Raw genomic sequence first — 22,877 nt, 5'->3', positions numbered from 1 at the left:
CAGTGCCTGAGACTGGTGAGGGTGGCAGAGCCATCCGGCAGAGGTATCTGAGCCCAGAGAGGAATCCACACTGACTCTGGTTCCCATAACTTCCTTTCTGGATGTTTTTCCCCTTTGTCCCACCCTCCTGTTACAAGATGTCAGGAGCAGCTCTGGTTTTCATGCTCATAGAGTGGTCCTGGTGAGCCGATCTTTTGAGCTGGCACACACAGTAGATATTTTGCAGATGGTGATCGGTTGAGCTGCCAGAATTATGGTAACTTGATGTTTTTTGGGTATCATCAGACACAGCATTTTTTCAGAGCTCTAGGCCACCTCTTGGCTTAAACATATATGCGGGGCCCTGTGTCAGCTTTCGACTGTCGGTGTTCTGATTACAATGCTGCTTCCTTCTATAATAACTGAGGGTAGCGGGACTGGCAACATGTAAACTTAACCTTGTGCGCCCCTCCTACTGACCACTGGTGGTCATCACACTCCTGGCAGACTCTGCATCACCTTCTCCAGGGAGGGCTAGGCCCGTGTCCGTCATGGGCTTTTGAGAACTTTGGGTCTTCGTAGCAGATCTCTCATCTCTTATGGATGTGGTGACTTCCTACTCTCCTAGGTCAGTCTTAAAGTGGGTTGACAGTCCTTGTGTATTTGGGACTGCTCTTCTGGCTATGCCCTCAGGTTTCTTACCCATGCTGTCCTCTGGTGGCAGTGATGGCAGGGTTTCAGTTAGTGTGGAAAGAGATTACATTCTAGGAAGGCATTACAACCTAAAGATTGATCATCTAAAGGTGATTACAGCCTAAAGAGCTAGGAGAAGAAATGGTTGGAGAATATGTTGATCTGTGTTTATGTTATAAAATTCTGAATTTGCATTTAATGAACAGAAAAAAAGTATTGTTCTTATTTTTCTTAACAGTCTGGGTAAGACTTGTATTTATGGTTGTCAACAAAGCATGCTCTCTTTAAGTCGCTGGAAGCCAGTATCAGGTGGCATGATAGATGTTGCAGTCTTTAACTAAATGCTGTTAGAGAATTGCAAGGGCAAGAAGATCTATGCTGTTACAGTAGAAACAGGTTCCAGAGTTAGTTTGATGAGTAAAACAATGGTGTTGTACCTTTTTCTCATGGTGAGATATGAAGTTAGCCAGGAACAGTGCACTTGATTATAAAGAACACAAAGAGATGGTGCCTGGACAGTAAAATTCATCTTCACATGCTCTGACTGGACAAAAGAAACAAATATTTTAAATACTTTTCTCTGCCCATCATCTAAATCTTCATTGATGGTCACTGTACCTCAATTGGGTCCATGAATTTTGTAATATGTTTCTCAAGTTGTTTATATATGTAGGGGCCCTGCCAAAAATATTTGTGTGAAGTCATGTAAACCATAAGGAGGGTGGCACTGGATAACCTTGTCCTGGAAGCTTTCTGTCACTCCCAGGGAGGGTTCTGAGTAGCCATGGGCTGTTTTGCCCAGCGACTGATAAGGCTAAGGAAGGTGAAAGCCCTGCACTAGCCTTACTCAGCATTCATACACAGCTAAATGTTGGTTTGGGCAATGAGCAGGGTGAAAACCAAGAAAGTAAGACAGAGAAAATACATATGGAAGAACTGCACTGAAAAGGTCACCAGTATATTTGTGTGGCACCTGAGATTAGAGCTCTGAAACTATGAAAGTAGGCATTGCCCCATACAGCAACTGTTGCAGTGAATATCTACCTTTTTTTTTTTTTTATTCTTTTGGATTACTTCCCGAGGATAAATTTCCTGGAATAGAATAAACCCATGGATATAGACATATTTGAACAACTTTATTGAGGCATGACTTACATATAATAAAATTCCCCCACTTATGTGTACATTTCTATGAGTTTGGGTAAGTGCATATATCTGGTAACAACTACCACAATCAAAATATGGAAGGACCCATCACCCCAAAAAGTTTTCTCCTGATGCTTTGCAATCGATATTGTAGTAATCAAAATTGATTACAAAAATTTTTTAAATTCTTTTTTCCAATTGTTCATTATAATGCATATATGTGTTAGTAGGCATTCCTACATAACAAATTATTCCCAGTCTCAGGCAACCACTGCTATGCTATTACTATAATTTTGCATTGTCTAGTTTCAAATACATGATATCAATACAGTATGCAGTTTTGGGGTCTGGTTTTTTAAATTTAGCATAGTGATTTTGTGATCCATCCTTATTGTTGCATGCATCAGTAATTTGTTCCTTTTTATTGTTGAGTAGAATTCTGTTGTGTGGATATACCTCAATTGATTTCTCCATTCTCCAGTCAATGAATGTGTGTGTTGGTTTCCATTTGGGGACTAATTATGAATAATGTTATTATGAATGTTCCGTACAAATCTCTTTGGGTTCATATACTTTCATTTCTCTGGGATAGATATCTAGGAGTCAAACAGCTGAGCTTGTGCTGTGCAAGAAACTGCCAAACTGTTTGCCACAGTGGCTCCACTATTTTGCATCCCCACTAGCAATGTCTGAGAGGCCAGTTGTTCCTCATTCTCACCAACACTTGATATTGTTAGTCTTTTAATTTTAGTTATTCTAGTGGTGTCTCCCTGTAGTTTTAATTTGTATTTCCATGATAACTCCTGATCTTGTACATCTTTTCATGTATCTTCTTTTTTTTTTTTTTTAAAGGGGGTTGTATTTCTTCTTCTTATGGAGTCATAGCCATTCTTTATATGTTCTGAATGCAAGTCCATTTTCATAGATATATATTTTACAAATATTTTCTCCCAGTTTGTCTTTTTATGATCGTAATGGTTTCTATTGAACTGCAAATGTTTTTAATTTTGATGAAATCCAATTTATTAATTTTTTATTTTATGATTTATCCAAGAAATGTTTAGATACAAATATCCAAAACTACAGATATTTTCTCCTATATTTTTCCACAAGTTTTATAACTTTAGTTTTATGTCAACTCTATAATGCATTTTTTGGGGAGGGCATGCATGGGTGGCGAATTGAACCCGGGTCTCCGCATGGCAGGTGAGCATTCTATAATGTATTTTGAATTAAGTTTTGTGTTTAACGTAAGGTAAGGGAAATGGTTTATTTTGTTCAATAGGACTATTCAATTGTTCTAATACTATTTGTTGAAGGACTGTCCTTTCCTCATTGAATTACCTTGATACCTTTGTTGAAAATCATTTGACCATAAGCATGGGTCAATTTCAAGATACTTGATTCTATTGCATTGATCTATATGTCTATCCTAAGACAATACCCCTCAGTTGTGTGTTAGAGCTAGCTTAGACCAACTCATGAAAGCTAATTGTTAAATCAGGAATTTTCAAGTCCATTGTTAAATTATTGGTAGTTTTAAATTAGGTATGGTGGAGACACTTATATCACAGAAATCATTAAGGGCTAAAAATCAAGGCTTTTTTTTAAGAGACTCTGTTTACTATAACTTAGCTAAGTCTTGAAATCAGGTAATGTGGGTCCTTGAACTTTATTTTTATATCAATGGTTAACTGTCTTGCATTTTCATATCAATTTTTGGATCATCTTGTCAGTTTCTACAAAAGTTTGCTGTAAATACGATTTCAGTTGCATTGAATCTATAATTTAAATTCAGAGAAAATTGACATGTCAACATACTGAGTCTTCCAGTCCTTGAATATAGTCTGTCTCTCTCTTTATTTAATATAATTTCAGAAAAGTTTTGTAGGTTTCATGTACAGGTTTTGCAATACTTTTCATTAAATTTAATACTAAATAATTGTTGATGCTGTTGTAATCAGAATTTCTTACTCTTTTTCCCAATTGTTCATTGCTATCATATATGTATTTGTAGGCATTGTTATTTAACAAATTACTCCAAAACTTAGTGACTTAAAACAACAATATTCATTATCTTATGGTTTCCATGGATCAGAAATTTAGGTAGGGCATAGTGAGGATGGCTTGTGACTACTCCACCATGTCTGGAGCCTCAGCTGGAAGACTCAGTGACTAAGGGGCTGAAATCTCTGATAGCTTAAATGCAGCTGGGGGATGAACTTCAAAGGTGACTCACTTACATGATCAGCAAACTGGCTCCTCTCCACTTTGGGCCTCTCTCCACAGGGTGCTTGAGTATCCTCAACAAAGTACTTGGCTTCTCCCAGAACAAGTGATCCAAAAGAACAAGGCAGAAACAGCAATACCTATTATGAGGTAGTCTCAGAAGTCATACACTGTCACTTCCACCACATTGTTTTCATTAGAAGCAAGTTATGACCAGCCCATATTCAAGGAAAGGGCATTAGGATCTATCTTTTCAAAGACAGAGTGTCAAAGGATCTGTGGAAATTTTAAATCATCACAATATAGATATGAGGTTTTTGATATATTTACTTTTTATCCTGAGACTTTTCTAAATCATTTATCAGTTCTAATAGTTTTTTTTATTTGTAGATTCCTTGGGACTTTCTATATACATGATCATGGCATTTGTGAATAAAGACAGTTTACTTCTTCTTCCCTTATATGCCGTTGTTTTCTTGCATGACTGCACTAGATAAGATCTCTATGACAAGATAGACTAGAGGTAGTGAGTGTGGAAATTCTTGTCTAGTTCCTGATCATCATTAATTATGATATTGGTTGTAGGTTTTACATACAGGCCCTTTATAAGATTAAGGATGGTTCATTCTCTTCCTACTTTGCTTAAGGTTTTATCATGAATAGGTGTTTCATCAAATTCTTTCTTGGCATCTATTGAGATGATTATATGATGTTTCTCCTTTATTCTATTAATAGATGAGTTACTTTGATTCTCAGATGTTAAACCAACTTGGCACTCTTGGAATAACCCCCTCCCCCCCACATACACAAATTTAATCTTGATATATTATTCTTCTTTTAAAATTTGTTATTCAATTTACTAATATTTTGTTAAGGATTTTTTTTTTATATATGTTCAGAGATATTGGTCTGTAATTTTCATCTCTAGTTTGTCTGTCAGGTATCAGTGTAAGGTTTGCCTTATAAACTGAGTTTGGAATTATTTCTTCCTCCTATGTATTTTGAAATAATTTGTTATTTATTCCTTACGTATTTAATAGAATTTACCAGTGAAGCCATATGGGTATAGAGTTATATTTGTTGGTTTATTTTTAATTACAAATTCAATTTTTTAAAGATGTGTGGCCATTAAGTCTTTCTGATTCTTTTTGAGTAAGTGTTGAAAATTTGTGTCATTTGAGGAATTGACCATTTCATCTAAGTTATGTTTCTTGACAATGTTTTCATTAATCTTTAATGTCTATAGGATCTGTAGCTAAGTCCTCTTTATCACGCATGACATTTGTCATCTTTCTCTTTTCTTGATGAGTCAAGCTAGAGTTGTATAAATTTTAGTGAAATTTTCCGAGAATTAGATTTTTGTTTCATTGATTGGTTTCCTATAGTTTGTCCACTATTCTTTTTCATTAATTTCCATTCTTATCTTTATTATTTTCTTCCTTCTACTCACTTTACATTTATTTTTTTCCCTTTTCTAGCTTTCTAAGGTGGAAGCTTAGATAGTTGATTTGATCTTTCTTCCTTTCTAATATAAGCAAGTAAATCTATAAATTTGCCTGTAAGTACAGCTTTCAGTGTACCTGATAAATTTCAATGTCTGTTTTCACTTTCATTCAATTTAAAATATTTTCTAAACTCCTAAGTGAGTTCTTTGATCCATAGATTATATAGAAGTACATTGTTTAATTTGAAAACAATTTCCCAAAAATGCTATCTTTCTGACATTGTCTTCTAATTTAATTCCATTGTGACCAGACAGCATACTATGTATAATTTCAACATTTTGAACTTTTGTGAGACTTTCTTTATGATTCAGAATGGAGTCTATGCCAATGAACCTTCCATATGCAATAGAAAAGAATGTGTATTCTGCTATTTGGGGTGTAATGTTCTATAAATATCAATTTGGTCAAGTTATTTGATAGTATGTTTCAAAACTTCTTCATCCTTAATGATTTCTCTGTCTACTTGTGATATCAATGACTAAGAGAGGAATATTTACATCTTTAATTATAATTGTTAATTTGTCTATTTCTCCTTTCACATCTGGCAGTTTTGCTTCATGTATTATGATGCTCTGTCAGTAGGCACTTATGTATTTATAATTATTATATATTACTATTATATTGACCCTTTATCAGTATGAAATGTTCCTCTTCACCTCTATTAAAACTTCTTTTTCTTAAAGTCTGTATCATTGATATTAATATAGCCACTCCAACTATCTTGGGCTTATTGTTGGCATCATGCATTCTTTCAATCCATTAACTTTCAACCAGATTTGTGTCTTTTTATTTAATGTGTTTCTTTTAGACATCAGATAGTTGGAGCTTGCTTTTTACTTTTTCAAGCCTGATGATCTTTGACTTTTGATGGGAGTTTTCATCCATTTACATTTAATGTAAATATTTATATATTTGGATTTAGATTTGCCATTTTTCAATTTTTAAAATTTCATTTCTGCTTTGTTTCTCTGTTTCTCCTTTCCTTCTTTCCTTTCTGTTAAACAGAAGTTAGTATTCTAACAAAGTATTCCATATTTTAATACCTCAGTTGGTTTTTTAGCTGTATTTATTTCCATTGTTTTCAGTGGTTGCTCTAGAAATTGTAATATGCATTTTTAACTCATCACAATTTACTTAAAGTTAATATTTAATTACTTCTGGTAAAACAAATACAGGAACATTGCAACAGTAATAGTTCCATTTACCACCATCTTTTGTGCTATTGTTGTCATATATATGTTATATTTATATATGTTATAAATCCAACAATATACTATTATATTTTTAATTTAAAAGTCCTATGTCTTTTAAATAAATTATGACAAGAAATAGATAGATTTTGGGGTGCTCTTTATTCTTTCCTATATATCTGAGTTACTATCCAGTGCCATTTCCTACAGCTTGAAGAACTTCCTGAAGCATTTCTTGTAGTATGCTAGCAATGGATTCTCAGTTTTTGCCTATCTGAACATTTATTATGTTGTTATTTTTTAACAGAGCATGGGTACCCTCCAGGAGGTTTTCAGCTTTTGGAATATGCCATTCCAATGTCTTCTAGCTTCAAATATTTTTGACAAGAAGCAAGCTGTTAATCTTATCATTTTCTCCTCTGTTTTTTTTTTCTTTCTATGTTTAGATTTTTGTATTTAGTTTTCAGATTTTGATTAAGGTGTGTTAGTTGTACTTTTCTTTGGGTTTATCCTACTCATGGTTTGTTGAATTTCTAAAATCTCTAAATTAAAGTTCTAAGTCATAATTGGTGATATTTTAGTTGTTATGTCTTCAGATAATGTTTCTGTTCCCTATCTCTCTCCTCTTCCTCTGGGACTCAATAATTTATCTGGATGCTTAGAATTGTCCCAGTGGTCCTTGGGGCTTTGTTCATTTTTCTTAGGTCTTATTTCCCATTAGTCTTCAAGTCGGATAATTTCCATTGATCCATCTTCAAATTTACTGATTCTTCTGCACTCTCACATTCACTACTTAGCCTATCCAGGGAATTTTCCATTTCAGTTATTATAGTTTTCAGGCCTAGAATTTTCATTTTGTTCTTTGTTTAGTTTCCATTTCTCTATTGAGAATTCCCTCTTTGGTAACTCTTAATTCCATATTTACTTTTTGAAATATTTGATGTCTTTGCTAAATCAATCTCTAGGTCTACTTGGAGAGTTTCTAGTGATTGTTTTTCTAAGTCTGTGTCACATTTTCCTATTTCTTTGCATGTTTAGTGATTTTTGGCTAAAAACTGGACATTTAAAGTAGTGTGTTATAGTTACTCTGGCTATGTTTTCTGAGGATTATTGGTGTTTTGTTATAGTAGGTAGTTACCTTGCTTGTATCAAACATCAGAATACCATCTTCCTTGCAATGTACAGCAGCCAGTGTCTTTGCTCAATGTTACTTCCAGCTGCTCCTTTTTCAGCCTGGCTCCCTGGAAGTTGGCCTTGCATCTATATACTTTAGAAGTCACCAAGGATTTTTTGCAGAGTTTATACAGATATATACCTAACCCTCTTCTGTAATTTCCTTGCTTCTCAGATTGCCCTGAAAATGTCCAGTTGCTCTTCCAGCTCTGAGTTTTGTCCTTTAACAGCTCAAGCATCCTGACCTATATATGAGCTTGATAATACCCTCAGTCCAAGTTACATTATATTCACATTTCTCACCATGCACAATTCTGTCTTACAATGGTAAATTCCACTCCTGTGTTTTTACCCAGGAATTCCTGTCATCTTCCACAGGGAACTAAGAAGAGTTTACATTGAGATATTGGATCCCTGGTCTTCCATATTTCTCTTCTAAAATTTCTCCCTTAAATTCCCAGCTGTTTCCTGCACTGTAACTCTGACAACTACCATCCCAAGCCATTACTACTCCAGTTTTCCACAACCAAAGCTGGGGCTGAGATGTAGGGATTACACTTAAGCAATGAAGTCACATGCTCATATTCTTAATCAATGTGGTAGCAGTGTTCAGATTCTCCCTAACCTTGATCATTTTTTAGTGTCTGCTAAATAGTTGTTTTTAGTAATTATATAGTTGTTCTAGTTTGCTCGCTGCTGGAATGCAATATACCAGAAACAGAATGGCTTTTAAAAAGAGGAATTTAATGAGTTGCTAGTTTACAGTTCTAAGGCTGAGAAAATGTCCCAGTTAAAGCAAACCTATAGAAATGCCCAATCTAAGGCATCCAGGGAAAGATACCTTGGTTCAAGAAGGCTGATGAAGTTCAGGGTTACTCTCTCAAGTGAGAAGGCACGTGGTGAACATAGTCAGGGCTTCTCTCTCATTTTGGAAGGGTATGTGGCGAACACGGTGTCATCTGCTGGTTTTCTCTCCTGGTTTCTGGTTTCATGAAGCTCCCCAGGAGGCATTTTCCTTCTTCATCTCCAAAGGTCACTGGCTTGTGGGCTCTTGTGGCTATGTCATTCTTCTCTGGCTCTCTCTGAATCACTCTCATTCTCCAAAGTATTTTCTCTTCTACAAGACTCCAGAAACTTGTCAAGACTCACCCAAATGGGTGGAGACATGTCATCATGCAATCCAGTTTAACAACCACTCTTGATTAAATCACATCTACAGGGAGATGATCTGATTACGGTTTTGAGCATACAGTATTGAATAGGGATTACTCTGCCTTTATGAAATAGGATTTAGATTAAAAGATTTCTAAACATTTAAAGCTTTTCTAGGGGACATACGTCCTTTCAAACCAGCACAATATTTTTTTTTTGTAATTTTTATCTGTGGGAAAAAAATCAGCTCTAGAATTTTAATTTTGTTCTTTGTTCAGTTTCCTGTCATTATTGGAATACTCATCTCTGGTATGAGAGTTTTTATTGCCTATTAATACATACATTCAAATGCTTTAAATAGTACCAAAAGGTATTACCAGAGCTCCTTTTAGAAGCTTTCCTCAACCTTCAGGCTAAACTATCACTCCTTTGACCTACCTTAGTACCCGTGCATAATTTCTTGAGAGGCCATATACCATATTCTGGTCTGTGTATCACTAAACTATAACCTTCTAAAAGCTACCATGTATTATTCATATCTGTGTCCCCAGGGCCAGTACATAGCCATACACATTGTAACCACTAAATAAATATTATGGAAGGAAGTAATAATGGAGGGGAAAAGGAAGGAATGAAAAAGAAGGGAAGAAAAACAACAACAAAAGGAGGCAGGCAGACAGATTATGGGTGACCTACTTTGATTTGGAATATGGTGAACCTGCAAGAGAGAAGGAGGTAGAAACAGAGAGATGAAGGTGAGGCTGTTTAAGATATCATAGTTTCTCTCATAGCCTCATTGTTTTCTATTCCTACAGCCTTCCCTTTTTAATCCTTGATTTGAAATAGGAGCCCAAGATGCTCAGGAATTGTTAGCAAGGCATTTCAGATGCAACCCTGAAAGTGTAGTGTAGGAATTGTACCTTAAAGCTAATTCTTTGTAGCCATCTTGATTTTTAATGATCTGTGAATACGACCTGGTAAATTTTGAGGGAATTAGGCAGCGTAGAAGTTTTAAGTTTTTCACTGAAGGAAAAAGGAAAAAAAAAATGGAGTATTTGTTTAGTCTCTACTAAACAAATGGGAACTTGGATCAAGCACAATATATGTGACTGTAAATACTCCATTTTTTTCCAGAAATTATTTGGTTTCCTTTTAGGTTTTTTTTTTTTAATGGTTATTTTTGCTTTTAAATGGTTAAAACTAAAAAAGCCATGAACTCAGAGGGCTTCCTGTTGTGCAAGGTGTTGGGTAGGTGGATCTCTTGCATGAGAACAAGGACTCGAACCCATTCAAAGTGCTTTTAATTGAAGATTACAGTAATGATAATCCCTATGAGGCTGAGTTTCAAGCTAAATTATAAGCATAACTCTCTGGAATGCACTTAGTGTGTTCCAACAAGTATGTGTGTGTGCTGCATTGAATCGGTTCAGGTATTCCATTACTTCCCACACACATATACACACACCCTTAAGCTTGAGTGTTCTTCAAAATTTTCCTGGGAGCTTGCTAAAAATGCAAATTCCAAAGTGCCATCCCAAGAAAGTCTTATTCAGTTGATCTAGGCTGGGATATTTGTAAGAACCCCCCAGGTCCACAGCCTATCTTTTGAGACTCTAGTAGTCCTTGTAGTCTGGATCTGCAAAGGCCTTTCCTGTTTGTAATACATGATAGGTTATAAGACTGCCTAGTTAATTCATGTAAGTTATAAACATTATTAGTGTACCATAGTCAGGTTTATTAATATCATGTTATCTGTTTGAGCTTAGATATCTTGATCATAAAGCTCAAATATATATAAGCAACCCACAAGTTAATGTATACCAAGAGCTAAGTCTTCAGCCTTTAAAAAGTAGAAACAAGGGAGGAAAAGAAGTAAAAGTAGAACTAGAGTACCTATTCCAAAGGAGTATAGATAAAATTTATGGCGCCTCATTTCTGTATTTTGAGGACCTCTCTTTTATTCTTTATCTCCTCTTTGGCATCGTCCCAGGCCTCTGACACCTTCTCTCGGGCCTCACTTGTCTTCGTCATCTTTTCCAACTTAGCTTGGGAAGCTTCCTCTCTTCTATTTTCCAGAAATTCTACCTTATTTTCCATGCTTTTCTTGATTAACTAGTCACAGGTGATTTCCCTCAACTCCACCCTGCCTAAAAATGCAAGTCCCCATGACTCACTGTCTCATTAATTGCTTCTAATATATTTGTTCCATTGTGTGTGTGGAGTAGATGGTTTTGCCATTTGGGTTACTCCATATCTGTTCCTGTCATGGTTGTGAAGCACATAGTGTAGTAGAAAAGGCAGGTGTTGAAAGTCAGTCTTAGATTTGATTCTGGACTATGCTGTTTTGTTATCTCTGGTTATGAAGATTAATTGATAGTATCTATCCTTTTATACCAAGGTATCTAAATCAAAGTAGGCAGTAGGTACACAGTAAATGTTAGTTGTCACTGGCTTCTCTTTCTCCCCTTAGATTCAACAGTTACTTATTGAGCACCTACTATGTGTCAAACTTTTTTTGGTGCTGGAGACAAACCAGTGAACAAGACAGGAAATGTCCCTACCCTCATGAAGCTTACATGCTGTGGGGTAGATGGAAGGGAAAAAAATAAACAAATAAATATAACCTAAATGAAATAAGATAATTTATTAGTGAAGAAAAACAAATTTCAACTTTAAGGAATGTACTAATTCCTTCATGTGGATACTGCATGGTATTCAGATAACCAGAGGAAGAGTTTGATATGCTTGAATACATAAGGGGCATGAAACTTCTGTCAACCATATTCCTACTGCAAGATTAGACAAAAGTGGGCTCAATAAATACTAACTTGTTTGAAGGATAATTATTGGAAGAGAAGTTGAGACTTATTGATGCCAGTTAGGATCTCAGCAGGAAGGGAAGGGAAAATGCCATTCTGGGAGGGAGAAAGACCATGTCCATTGTGGAGTAGGCAAAAACTGGGGCTGTGGGATTTTGTGTTCTGGAATAACAGGATGTCTCACAGGCTCACTTTTCTTAGGATGAGGAAGCAGATTTTCCTGCTGCAAACAACACGTGGTTCTGAGGGAGATGCAGAGGGGCCAGGGAGGGTAGCCTGGGCTTGTCCTTTTTGAAAAAACAGGCTCTCGGTTGAGAACCACTGCACAGTGCCTGCCATATAGTATTTATTCAATAAACATTTGTTGACTGGCTATCTGAGTGACTTAGAGAAAGCATTTAGTCCAGTGCAATTTGGTGCCTTCTACAAGTCTGAGAAGAGAGGCTCTCTGTCCTGAGCAGCAGGAAGAAACTGAGCAGAAAACTTGAGTATGGTACAGATGTGTTACTTAGTTTAAAAAAAGAAAAAAGAGAGAGAGAATTCTCTAAGTATCACATCTCTCTGTGTTAAAATCAAATGGCAGCAAGACATTTCAAAGCAAAATACATTGTATACTTGGATTACTAGTATTGTGGCAGTTGGCTATTACTGTGCAAAAATAACCTGCAAAACTTTGTGGCTTAAAACAATATATGATTATTATTGCTTTTGAATCCAGAGGTCAGGTATGTGGGTCTTTCTAGAATAGAGGCTGTCTATTGGGCCCACCCATGCTTCTGTGATTGGGTAGGCAGCTCTCTGATCTTAGATGTTCTCTCATATATGTTTGGGGATTGACCAGCTATAGGCTCTCCTTGGCTGAGACAACTGGACCCCCCCCAACCCTGCCATGTGGTCTCTCATCCTAGAGACTAGGGTGCACTGGACTTGTTTATAAGACAGTGACAGAGTTACAAGGAGGTAAACTGAGCACGTGAGAGCTCTTGAGGTCTAGACTCAGAAATGGCACATTCTAATAGCTGAAAAAATAACAAATCCAGGTCAGATTGAAGCGACCGGGAAATAGACAATGTACCTTGATGGGAGGAGCCTGCAAAGTCATATTCCAAAGAATATGGATAGAAACAAGGGTGAAAAAAAATGTACCCCAGCTATTTTTACTATCACTATCCATGTTGCTGACACTGAATTATTATATTATATATGTCCATGATCAATAATGACTCCACACTTCTAGAAAGGAGTGTGTTTGGTTTACATTTTCTGGGCTTTGGAGCAACTAATGATGCAATGTGCAATTGAGCACATTATAACTGTACTTATATGGGTACGTAATAAAGGTAAACTTTGCAGGACTTTGGATGCCATAAATGATCTAAATGGCATCAGAGGATAGTGGTCACTGTTTTTTTTTCTTTTTTTCTGTGACTCAAGTGCTTTTTTTAAGTCTTAAAAGATGATTTATTAACCAAGATGATTTATTAACCTTTTTATTTTTTAATAGTCAGAATTTTTTAAATTTAGCAAGATGCTTTCAATGAAATGTTTTTTACAGGCTGGTTTTCAAAAACACTGGAGTATTTTGCTTTTTCCTTGCAAAGCAGGTAATGACAGATTAGAACAAGAATATAATTTTATATAGTCAAAAACACTGCCTCTCTTAAAATGCATTGTCGCTGTGACTTTGTCCTTTCGCTAGACCTTTTCCTTGCTATCATAAACTAAACTTACAGAATCAGCCTCCTTGACTATAGGTTTTTCAATCCAGTTAATGCTCTTTGTTCCAGAACTCTGGGTGGCCTACATTTTCCATCGTCCAGTCTCTTTAATAGTTTTGCTCAAGAATGAAGTATTTGTCCTAATATATTAGTATTAGTCACTCACACATATCAAGGAACGCCTGCCCTCTGGTGTCCATAGAGGTTGCTACAGCAAGAAGTAAATTAGTAGTCTATGTCAGAAATGCAGCATTCTATCCTATGAGGATTTTCTACCAGAGCGCTTCCTTAAAGTTGCCAAGTAAAGTTGTACAGTTTGAGCACTGCCTAAGGGTACCAGCCCAAGAATAGAATAAATGGTCATTGAAATCTGTGCTCTGCTTGCCAAATTGTGGTCTCTTTGTCCAAGCTGTGTCTGCCGATAGACACAATTTCATTTGAGCATGCCATTCACTTACCAAATTTTGTACCTGCCTAGAGTGTACAGCTTTTTCCTGTTCACACAAACCTCTGGGTAGGCTAATGGCAGATTTGCGGATGCTCATTTGGAGTTAGTTGGACACTGCTGTCAGCATGTAAATTTCCTACTTAGAAATTAGGAATACTTTAGTCCAGTGTAATCAGAAGAATCAGTAAACAAGGACCCCTAAGGCAAAGCAAGAATTGTCAAACTACTTAGTAGCAGTGCAGGGAATAAAACTCTGGCCTTCTGACTCTCATCCACGCTCTGAAGCCATATCTTTAGCTTTCAGGTGACCCCTTTATTTTTACAGATTACCTCCCTGCCTGTCCCATACCAGGCCTAGAGTAGATGCACAATAACACATTTGTTGAGTGAATGCTTTCCAGCTGTATTTTTTAATGTTTCCCAGCCCCTAAATCTCCTAACTTCATTCACCTATGCCACAGCCATTCTTGCTGTACAGCTTTGTTCATATTATTGTTCCCGCCTGTAATGCTCACTTTTCTCTAATCATTTCTTGCACAAGCTTGAAGCTCAGTTCCAGGTCTTCCCCTTTGAAGCCATCCTCCTTCCAGCCTTCATTAAGCCAGAGGAGGGATAGCTATGAAGAAGGTTGAGCCTACGAGTTCTGACTTAGTGGAAAGAGCACTAGATTAGATTTGAGGAACTGCATTCTAGGCTCAGATCTGCCATGATCTAGGATAGATCTCATCACCTCTCTTAGCCTCATTTTCCTCTTCCCAATAATGGCAGCAGTGGCTATATTGGTGTTGCTAAATGGGAGGCATGGATAATGCTAGGGAGGTGATTTTAGATTGTACATGTTCAAGTATTTTTGAACTTTAGTAGAAATGCATTTGTTTTCACACATTTTTTAAAAATCAAAAGCAATAATATACATTATTGTTATATGACAAGGCTAAGTATTTCAAGTTTGAAGAGGGAGTCATTTTAAATATATATATATATATATATATATATATATATATATCAAGTTAGCAATAGTACAGAGGGTACTAAATATTGCAAAAATGGTAAAATGTTTATTAAAATGGTGGAAGTTTGGGAGCTAATCACTCTGGTCCCTTCTAACCTTCTGACCAGGCCCTTTTCTGAAATTCTTTTGAACTGACAGTTTGTTCTTTACTGTTAGATATTGATGACAATATATTCTCTCTCACTGTGACAGCTGTATCTGATACTCTTTCCCCACCCCAGTCAGCATGGGCTAACTACAAAATAAGCCTTCAGAAAAGACTTATTTGATTTTTTTGTGTTGCTTCCAACATTTATAAAAAGCATCAACTGGTGTGCCAAGGACCTAGTTGAAAAACCATGTCCACTTTTATAAATGTAGATGTTTTTCCATTTGTAAAAATCATGTGGACTTATAAAAAATTTGTAAAATACAGGAAAGTAGAAAGAAAAGAAGGCATCTATCCTCTTACTAGCCAACACTGAACCCTGCTAATGTCCCTCCCTAATCAAAAGTCCTCCTGCAAAATCCTGGCAAGTGGGGATTTATTCCTATTAATCATTTTGGAAACTTGGAAAATACCTGGTTATGATAGATTTTTATCATCCCAAATCATAAAATAATAAATGTTTATGGAGAATCCAGTGGTAGAGGTCCACATGGCTCCTCTGTGAGCAACAGTTGGGTAGTACCGGAGATATGAGTCAAAGCTAGGAGAAGCTATCGCAGATGATAATATAATAATTGCTACATATTTGCTAACTATGTTGGGTATACAAAACTCTTTACTAATAATTATGGCTCAGTATTCCATGTACACATATACTTATTTGTATGTTTCTTTTCTGTAGGATTTTTGGAGTCTCTGGATGACTTTTACATTTTGAGCAGTGGTTTGGTATTGCTGCAGACCACAAACAGTGTGTTTAATAAAACGCTCCTAAAGCTGGTGACACCCCAGGCCCTCCTGGCCTGGCAGAGAGTCCGTGTGGCCAATATGATGGCAAATAGTGGCAACATGTGGGCAGAAATCTTTTCAAAATTCAACTCTGGTAAGTGGTCCTACAGAATAACTTTTAGGTATATGCCCAAGTTTAGATCTGGGGTTGACTAATAAAGCTATACTCATGGCTCTGACTTCACCTCTCCCAATATTTCAGGTACCTATAACAATCAGTACATGGTCTTGGACCTGAAGAAAGTAAAACTGAATCACAGCCTGGGCAGTGGCACTCTCTACGTTGTAGAGCAAATTCCTACATATGTAGAATATTCCGAACAAACTGATGTTCTACGGAGAGGTATTTTCTTCACGCTAGAAGTCTGGAGATGTGATAAGTGTGTATACATGTGTGCATATATGGTGGGCAAGTGTGTGATGGGGAAGAGAGGACGGCAATGCCATTGCCACTTACACTAGGAAAGCTTAATGGGTTTGGCACAACATACAAAACCTCTGCCTCAAATATGTGACAATGTGCAGATTGGGATGATACACGCATTCACAACCTTATGTTTTTTCATGGCTTTAATATTATCTCCTCTCTGAGATTTTGGATAAAGCTCTTTCAATTTAGCAAATCATGGAAACGTGGGGACATCGAACACAAAACTGTGCACCCTCAAGGAACTCTGTCTAGTAAGAAAGTGAGGCACTTAAAGCAGCACCAAAACCCAGAATGCTAAGAACAGTATATGGTCCAGTATCCCAAGCCCAGCAGTAAGACTGAAGAGGTGAAACTGTTATCAGTGGTAAGGGTCAGAGAAGACAGTTCTGGAGGGCAAGAACACAGCACAAGACATTTGAAGACCTGATTTTGGAGTCATACAGCCAAAGATTGAATCTTTACTTCCCAAAGTCTCAGAAAAATTCACCAACCCCTCAGCTCGCTTTCTTCATCTGTTAAGCATCATAGTAATGGGACCAATCCATAATCACTTATTTGCATTTTCTAGAGGTTTTGCAAAAACTCTAACCCAAAATTTTTACAGTTTTTGTTTTTGTTTTTTGGTCATCCTAGTTCATTTGGTAGCAAAATCTGACCTAATCTGACCTCATTTGACTCAAACTATTTTATAGTCTTTATTGCCTCTCTGAACCTCTTTTCTTCCTTTGTAAAGAGGGATGGTAATTGTTATACTTCATAGGGTTGTTGTGATATTACACAAGATACTCTGTTTTAAGTGCTTTTGTAAATTATGAAGCTTTATAAAAATGAGACTAAAGCAGCCACTTTGTCATTCATTTGAACTGATCTCATAAAGGGAAATATAATAATTATAAGTTAATATTCATCTAATTTTACCATATATTAGGTGCTATTCTAAAGAACTCCATCTACTTGAATTCAATTAATGCTCCCAATAACCCTTATAAGATAATAAATACTCTCAATAACCCTTATAAGATAATAAATACTATCACTGTTCATATTTTATAGATGAAGAAACTGAAGCACAGAGAGGTTAAATAATTTGTTCAAAGTCATACACCTAGTAGTAGAAGAACCAGGCTGCATATCTATATAACCTAGATATATTCTAGCAATAAACCTGGATTTTAGTTGGTAATTTCAATGTCATCCTTATCTGAACTTTTCGCAGTGTTGGCTCTGTGTCTCAGAATTAGCAAGTTTAAATGTCATGTCATTTGCTTTGTTTCAATAATCTCACCCCAGCATAGGAGTCCTATACAACTATTAAAATGTAGAAAGGCAAACAAGGTCCAAGAGAAGAATATGGGAAAAACATTCCCAGAACAATGGAGAAATTCCTATGTTGACTGATTTAGTACTAAAGTCTATACCGACTGAAATCTGGAATGTTTCTGAAATGCTGCTTGTACTAGAGCTGTGTTACACGTTGGGTGCTTAGTGACTGATAGGCTGTGTCCTTGGCCCACCAGAAAGCTTTGAGTGAAGCCTTTATGAACGCTTAGAATCAAAGAAGTTAAATGCTTGCTGGCATCTTGAACATCATTTCCAATTCTTTCATATTATGGACTCCCCTTACCCCTCCTCACATGCCACCAAAAGTTTTTAAAAAGGAAAAAAAAATTAGATAACTGCCTGAGACTTAGTTTAATAGCCCTGAGCCTAGAAATCAGATCTTCTGATTTCCAGTGCTGTGTTCTTCCACTATCTCATGATTAGCATCTGGCCTCTTCTCTTTTATGGCCATATTATGAAACCATCTTTTGGCATGCCAGTAACCAAATGCACTTAGATGATCTTCCTAGAATACTTTGCTTTATCCTTCATTTTGCTTTACAGAATAAGGTTATTTCCTGCTATATAGATGACTTTAAGGGTTTTGGGTGAGAACCAAAGAATTCTGATGCTCTTTTTCCAGAGTATAGTAATCTAGACTTATGCCAATTCTGCAAATTAAAAAAAAAAAAAATCATTTTGGCTGCCAGTATTCACAAACTTTATTTTCCTTGTAGTAACATTTCATAATCACACACCTGTGCCAAGTTTCAAAATAAACTGCCATTGATAACATTTCTTTTATTCCTTCTCTCTTCTTTTCTGTTTCCTTCCCTGTCACCCCTAATCTTCCCTCCCTTCCATTCCAAATCAGGATACTGGCCCTCCTACAACATCCCTTTCCATGAAAAAATCTACAACTGGAGTGGCTATCCAATGTTAGTTCAGAAGCTGGGTTTGGACTTCTCTTATGAACTGGCTCCACGAGCCAAAATCTTCCGGCGGGACCAAGGGAAAGTGACTGATATGGAGTCCATGAAATATATCATGCGATACAACAGTACGTAGCACATTTCTCAAGAATCATTCTTCAAAACTCCTTTTCTTCCCTATGGATAAAGAATCCATGTAAGTCTATCATCTCTGTACTAGAAGGAATTATAAAGAAGTTATTGAATTAAGTAGTTCATATTCAATTGATATTCTACATATTTTATGCTCTACAAATAGAATTTTGTCCTCCTTTATAAAATGGCAAGAAAGAAGATTCTGCACATTTTTTCATTGTAAAAATCATATGTAAAACGCAAAAGTAATAACCCATGCCAGGGTACTTTTTTTTTTTCTTTCCAAACACAGGTTTCCTTTCAAGGATAAAAGTAGCTACAAAGACCAAAATCACTCATAAATACTTTTATCTTTGATAAACTATGTCAAAATTAAATTTGTATTTTTGTTAGAAAAACTCTTACATGCTGATTCATACACACTTATCATCTATCATCTTTTTTTACATCCACTCTTTCCTGTGTGAAGTTCCTGGGGGCAGTTGGGGCCTGGGGCAGGGGTCTAGCAGTTTTCTTTCTAGTACAAGCCAAAGGACACTTCTGTATCTGGGAGCAACCTGGGGTGAGGAGTGAAGTCTGATTATCAAACCTTTAACAGGTTCCAACAGCTTACTGCTGATCAGTATCTCAGACAAACCAACACTTACTCTTTTCCCCCACCACTATTTTGTAGATTATAAGGATGATCCTTATAGTAAGAATGATCCCTGCAATACTATTTGCTGCCGTGAGGACCTGAACTCAGAGCACCCAGTCCCTGGGGGTTGCTATGACACAAAGGTAACATGCTATTGAGTTATGACTTTGATTTCCTAAAGCACCTAGGCCTATTAAAAGGCAAAACTGCAGAAGTTTTGGGTGGCATAAAGCACAGTAATGTCTCTAACCATAATTCACTTTAGGAATAGGTTTTTCAGAGATTTTGGTTGTAGGTTCCTTTGCCTAAGTCTGCTGTGCCACTTAATAGTAAGTCACGGAGTCTCATAATGTTTCTGTTTTCTCAGACTGGCCCAAAGTCCAACGAACATATTATTAAGAGCAATGTGATTTCATTTTAAATATGAATTGAATTTAGCTGAAGAGCCAAATGCCTTAATCACTAAAGGATCTTCCCCATATTAGCTGCAGTGTCTCATACTAGAGATGATACATGGGTTTGCAGTGGTATACTAAAGCTGGATTTAAACAAGAGTCCATTTTTAAAGCCAATTGACATGTTGATACATGAAATCACCACGGTGGGAGTATTTATACCCGGGAAATCAGCAAACACTACAAGTCAGGGCCTTTTTTTCTCCTTCAGATTGTTGGTTGTTGAGTATTTACCTGCACACTACTGAATTTGGGATATCCAAGGGTATGAGTTAGCCACTTTGTTGGTGAAAAGAATCATTCTGCCATATTGTTTCACACTTAGGGCTGGGGGCAACGTCTCTTAATTCTGGAACAAACCAGTTAGAAGCTGATCATTCTATCTTTAGTTCAGAAAACGAAGAAAAGAACTCAGACCCCATCTACATGCTATTTTTAGTCTAATGCTTAAATATGAGATGCTTTAGAGTAGTAGAGTTCCAGCTCAATCCACTTTTAACTATATGATGGTAGCAAAGCTTTGGCCTTAATGACTCTCAGTATGCTGTACAATGTAAAAAAAAAAAAGATAGTGGATATAGAGAAAATGGCACACATAAAGCCCCACTGAATGTTTTTCGATTTGTTTTTAATAGCATTTGCAAATATTCAGTAAAGTGTAAGAAAAGTACTGTATATCCACATGTCAGAATACCTAATGAAAATTACTTCTACTACTTTGCCTGGGAAAATGCAAGGCAGGCTCTCTCACCTGCCAGATTTCACTGGGGAGTTTACTTTCTTCTGGAGACAGGAGCTTAGTACTTTTTCATTAAACAGGATTTTGTTGAAAGAAATGCTTTAAAAATCTAACCTCTCTCTTTAAAGTCCTTTTAAATAGTGGGGAAAATCAGAAGTTATGAGACATGTTCTTTACCTAAGGTTGAGATCTGCTGCTGCCCAGTGTTTGGGCATTTTTGAGAACCATGGACTTCATTTTTTGATATGGGGCTACTTCTACTTAAATCTGTTATAGACCTGATTAATAACATTTGTTGAGGACTTAACTATATTCTACACTCGTCTAAGAATTTGCTCTGATTAATTCCCATTTTACATATGAGAAAACTGAGTCACAGAGGATTAAGTAATTTTAAGATAAGTTTTGGAGCTGGAATCCTAAACATGAGTAAGATGATTCCAGATCTCATACTTTCAGTTCCATTAATTTAACACACTTCTACAAGTCAACCTACATTTGAATGCCAAGTGGATCCTGGAGATTAAAGATATATGGAAAGTTGCAAGGAAATTTGATTTTAAAAGGGGCTAATATTAATGACTTTGAAAAAGTGGGCAGAAAAAATGGTCATGGATTTTTCCCCCCACACATGGTTTTCTAAAATGTCCCCCTCCTCTCTCCTTCCAGGTAGCAGATATCTATCTAGCATCACAGTACACAGCCTATGCCATCAGTGGTCCCACCGTACAAGGGGGCCTCCCTGTTTTTCACTGGAACCGTTTCAACAAAACTCTCCATCAGGGTATGCCAGAGGCGTACAATTTTGATTTTGTCACCATGAAACCAATTTTGACATAAAATGGAGATGAGGGTATAGAAGGCTGCAAATAACATACCAAAGGCATTATTTTAGCTGTTTTTCCTTTCAGAATTAATCTTAATAAAATACATTAAATTCATTATTTGGCCCTTTCATTTTCCAATGCTTGTTATTAACAGCAAACATTCACTACAGAGGGGAGGGGAGCACTGTAGAGGAATATTATTTATAATAACAATACCAGGCTTCAGCATACGCACTTATGTACCACAAAGAGGGTATGGTAGAAATGTCTTCCTTGTTCACCAAAATCCATCTACAACTTTTCTGTCTGGCTGCACAGCTAGAACACATCTTCCAGGTTTTCTTAAGTAGATGAGCTATGTCACTGAGTTCCAGCCAATGGAATCTGAAATGTAGTAAGTATTTTCAGGGCTGGTCCATAAGCACCTGTACCCCTCCATGCTCTTTTCTTTTTCCCTGGCAGGATATGCTTAATGACAAACCGCTAGGGGATGGTGGAGCTGTGTTTCCAAAGGAACCTCCAATAGAAAATGAGCTCATGATTTTTCTGATCATTAACAGGGATCAGTTCAGTTTTTTTGAATTGCAGGCTAGGCACCTAATATAGCAAACCTCAATGTTGTATTCTACTCATTAAAAGCAGCATATCCAATCTGGCAGAAACTCTGCATAGCAACTTTTCTTTCAAAGCTGGAGAACTGTATTAAGTTTTGAGAACCAGGAATTACCAAGGAGGTTACATAAGCCATACTGTATGGTATAACAGATGATTCTTAAGATGAGATTTTCAAAAGAAATACAAGGGCTGAGAACAATGAATCACAACACACAGAGTGTTAGAAACCCAGTAGTTTATTTCAAAGTATAAATTTCAGGCTTGCTGGACAAAACCCCACTACAATTAACACTTATACAGACACCACTCTACTGTAAGTTTAAAAAAGAAAAAAAAACCACAAAAACCTTCAAAACCTAATAGAAATAGGGCAACTTGCTATGGCCCAGTCTGTATTAGAATTAGGAAGGTCTTACACTGTCTCATTATTTACATTTTCAGCTGCAATAAAGAAAAATCTGGATGCAAGTTTCCTACAAAGGATTTATTTTTATATTTAATTTTTAAATGGCTGATAAAATACTAAAGCCTGGATCCCCCAAAGGTGGTTGATTGCCCAGTTACCTTATTTACAAGAAAAAGGTGAAAACAAAAGGATGGTATTTAAATATAAATGATGGGTACTTAGCTGACTCTACAAAAAAGAAACAAAAAAAAACTTATTTTAACATGATAAAATAATTTGAACAGGAGAAGACAAAATGTGTTTGCATTGTCCTCTTCTTCCCAATTGGCTGGCTCAAGGGGATATATGAGTTTCAAAAAACAGGTATGACTGCTACACTA

At 36.5% G+C, this 22,877-nt stretch overlaps 1 protein-coding gene across 2 annotated transcripts in view; it reads left to right on the top strand.

Moving 5' to 3' along the window:
• PLBD1 (phospholipase B domain containing 1) overlaps positions 1-21,590 on the top strand; it is a 58,897-nt gene extending 37,307 nt beyond the window's left edge. For both annotated transcript variants that reach the window (XM_077170155.1, XM_077170154.1), the window contains 5 exons: positions 15,895-16,095; positions 16,204-16,344; positions 18,626-18,811; positions 19,492-19,598; positions 21,319-21,590. In XM_077170155.1, coding sequence (XP_077026270.1) covers positions 15,895-16,095; positions 16,204-16,344; positions 18,626-18,811; positions 19,492-19,598; positions 21,319-21,489 — 806 coding nt within the window. In that variant the 3' untranslated portion in view covers positions 21,490-21,590. The remainder of the gene's footprint in view (positions 1-15,894; positions 16,096-16,203; positions 16,345-18,625; positions 18,812-19,491; positions 19,599-21,318) is intronic.
• Positions 21,591-22,877: the final 1,287 nt, after the last annotated feature.

Source organism: Tamandua tetradactyla, chromosome 7 (assembly GCF_023851605.1).
Source record: "Tamandua tetradactyla isolate mTamTet1 chromosome 7, mTamTet1.pri, whole genome shotgun sequence".
Classification (NCBI taxonomy): domain Eukaryota; kingdom Metazoa; phylum Chordata; class Mammalia; order Pilosa; family Myrmecophagidae; genus Tamandua; species Tamandua tetradactyla.
This window is presented reverse-complemented; position numbering and strand designations above follow the sequence as displayed.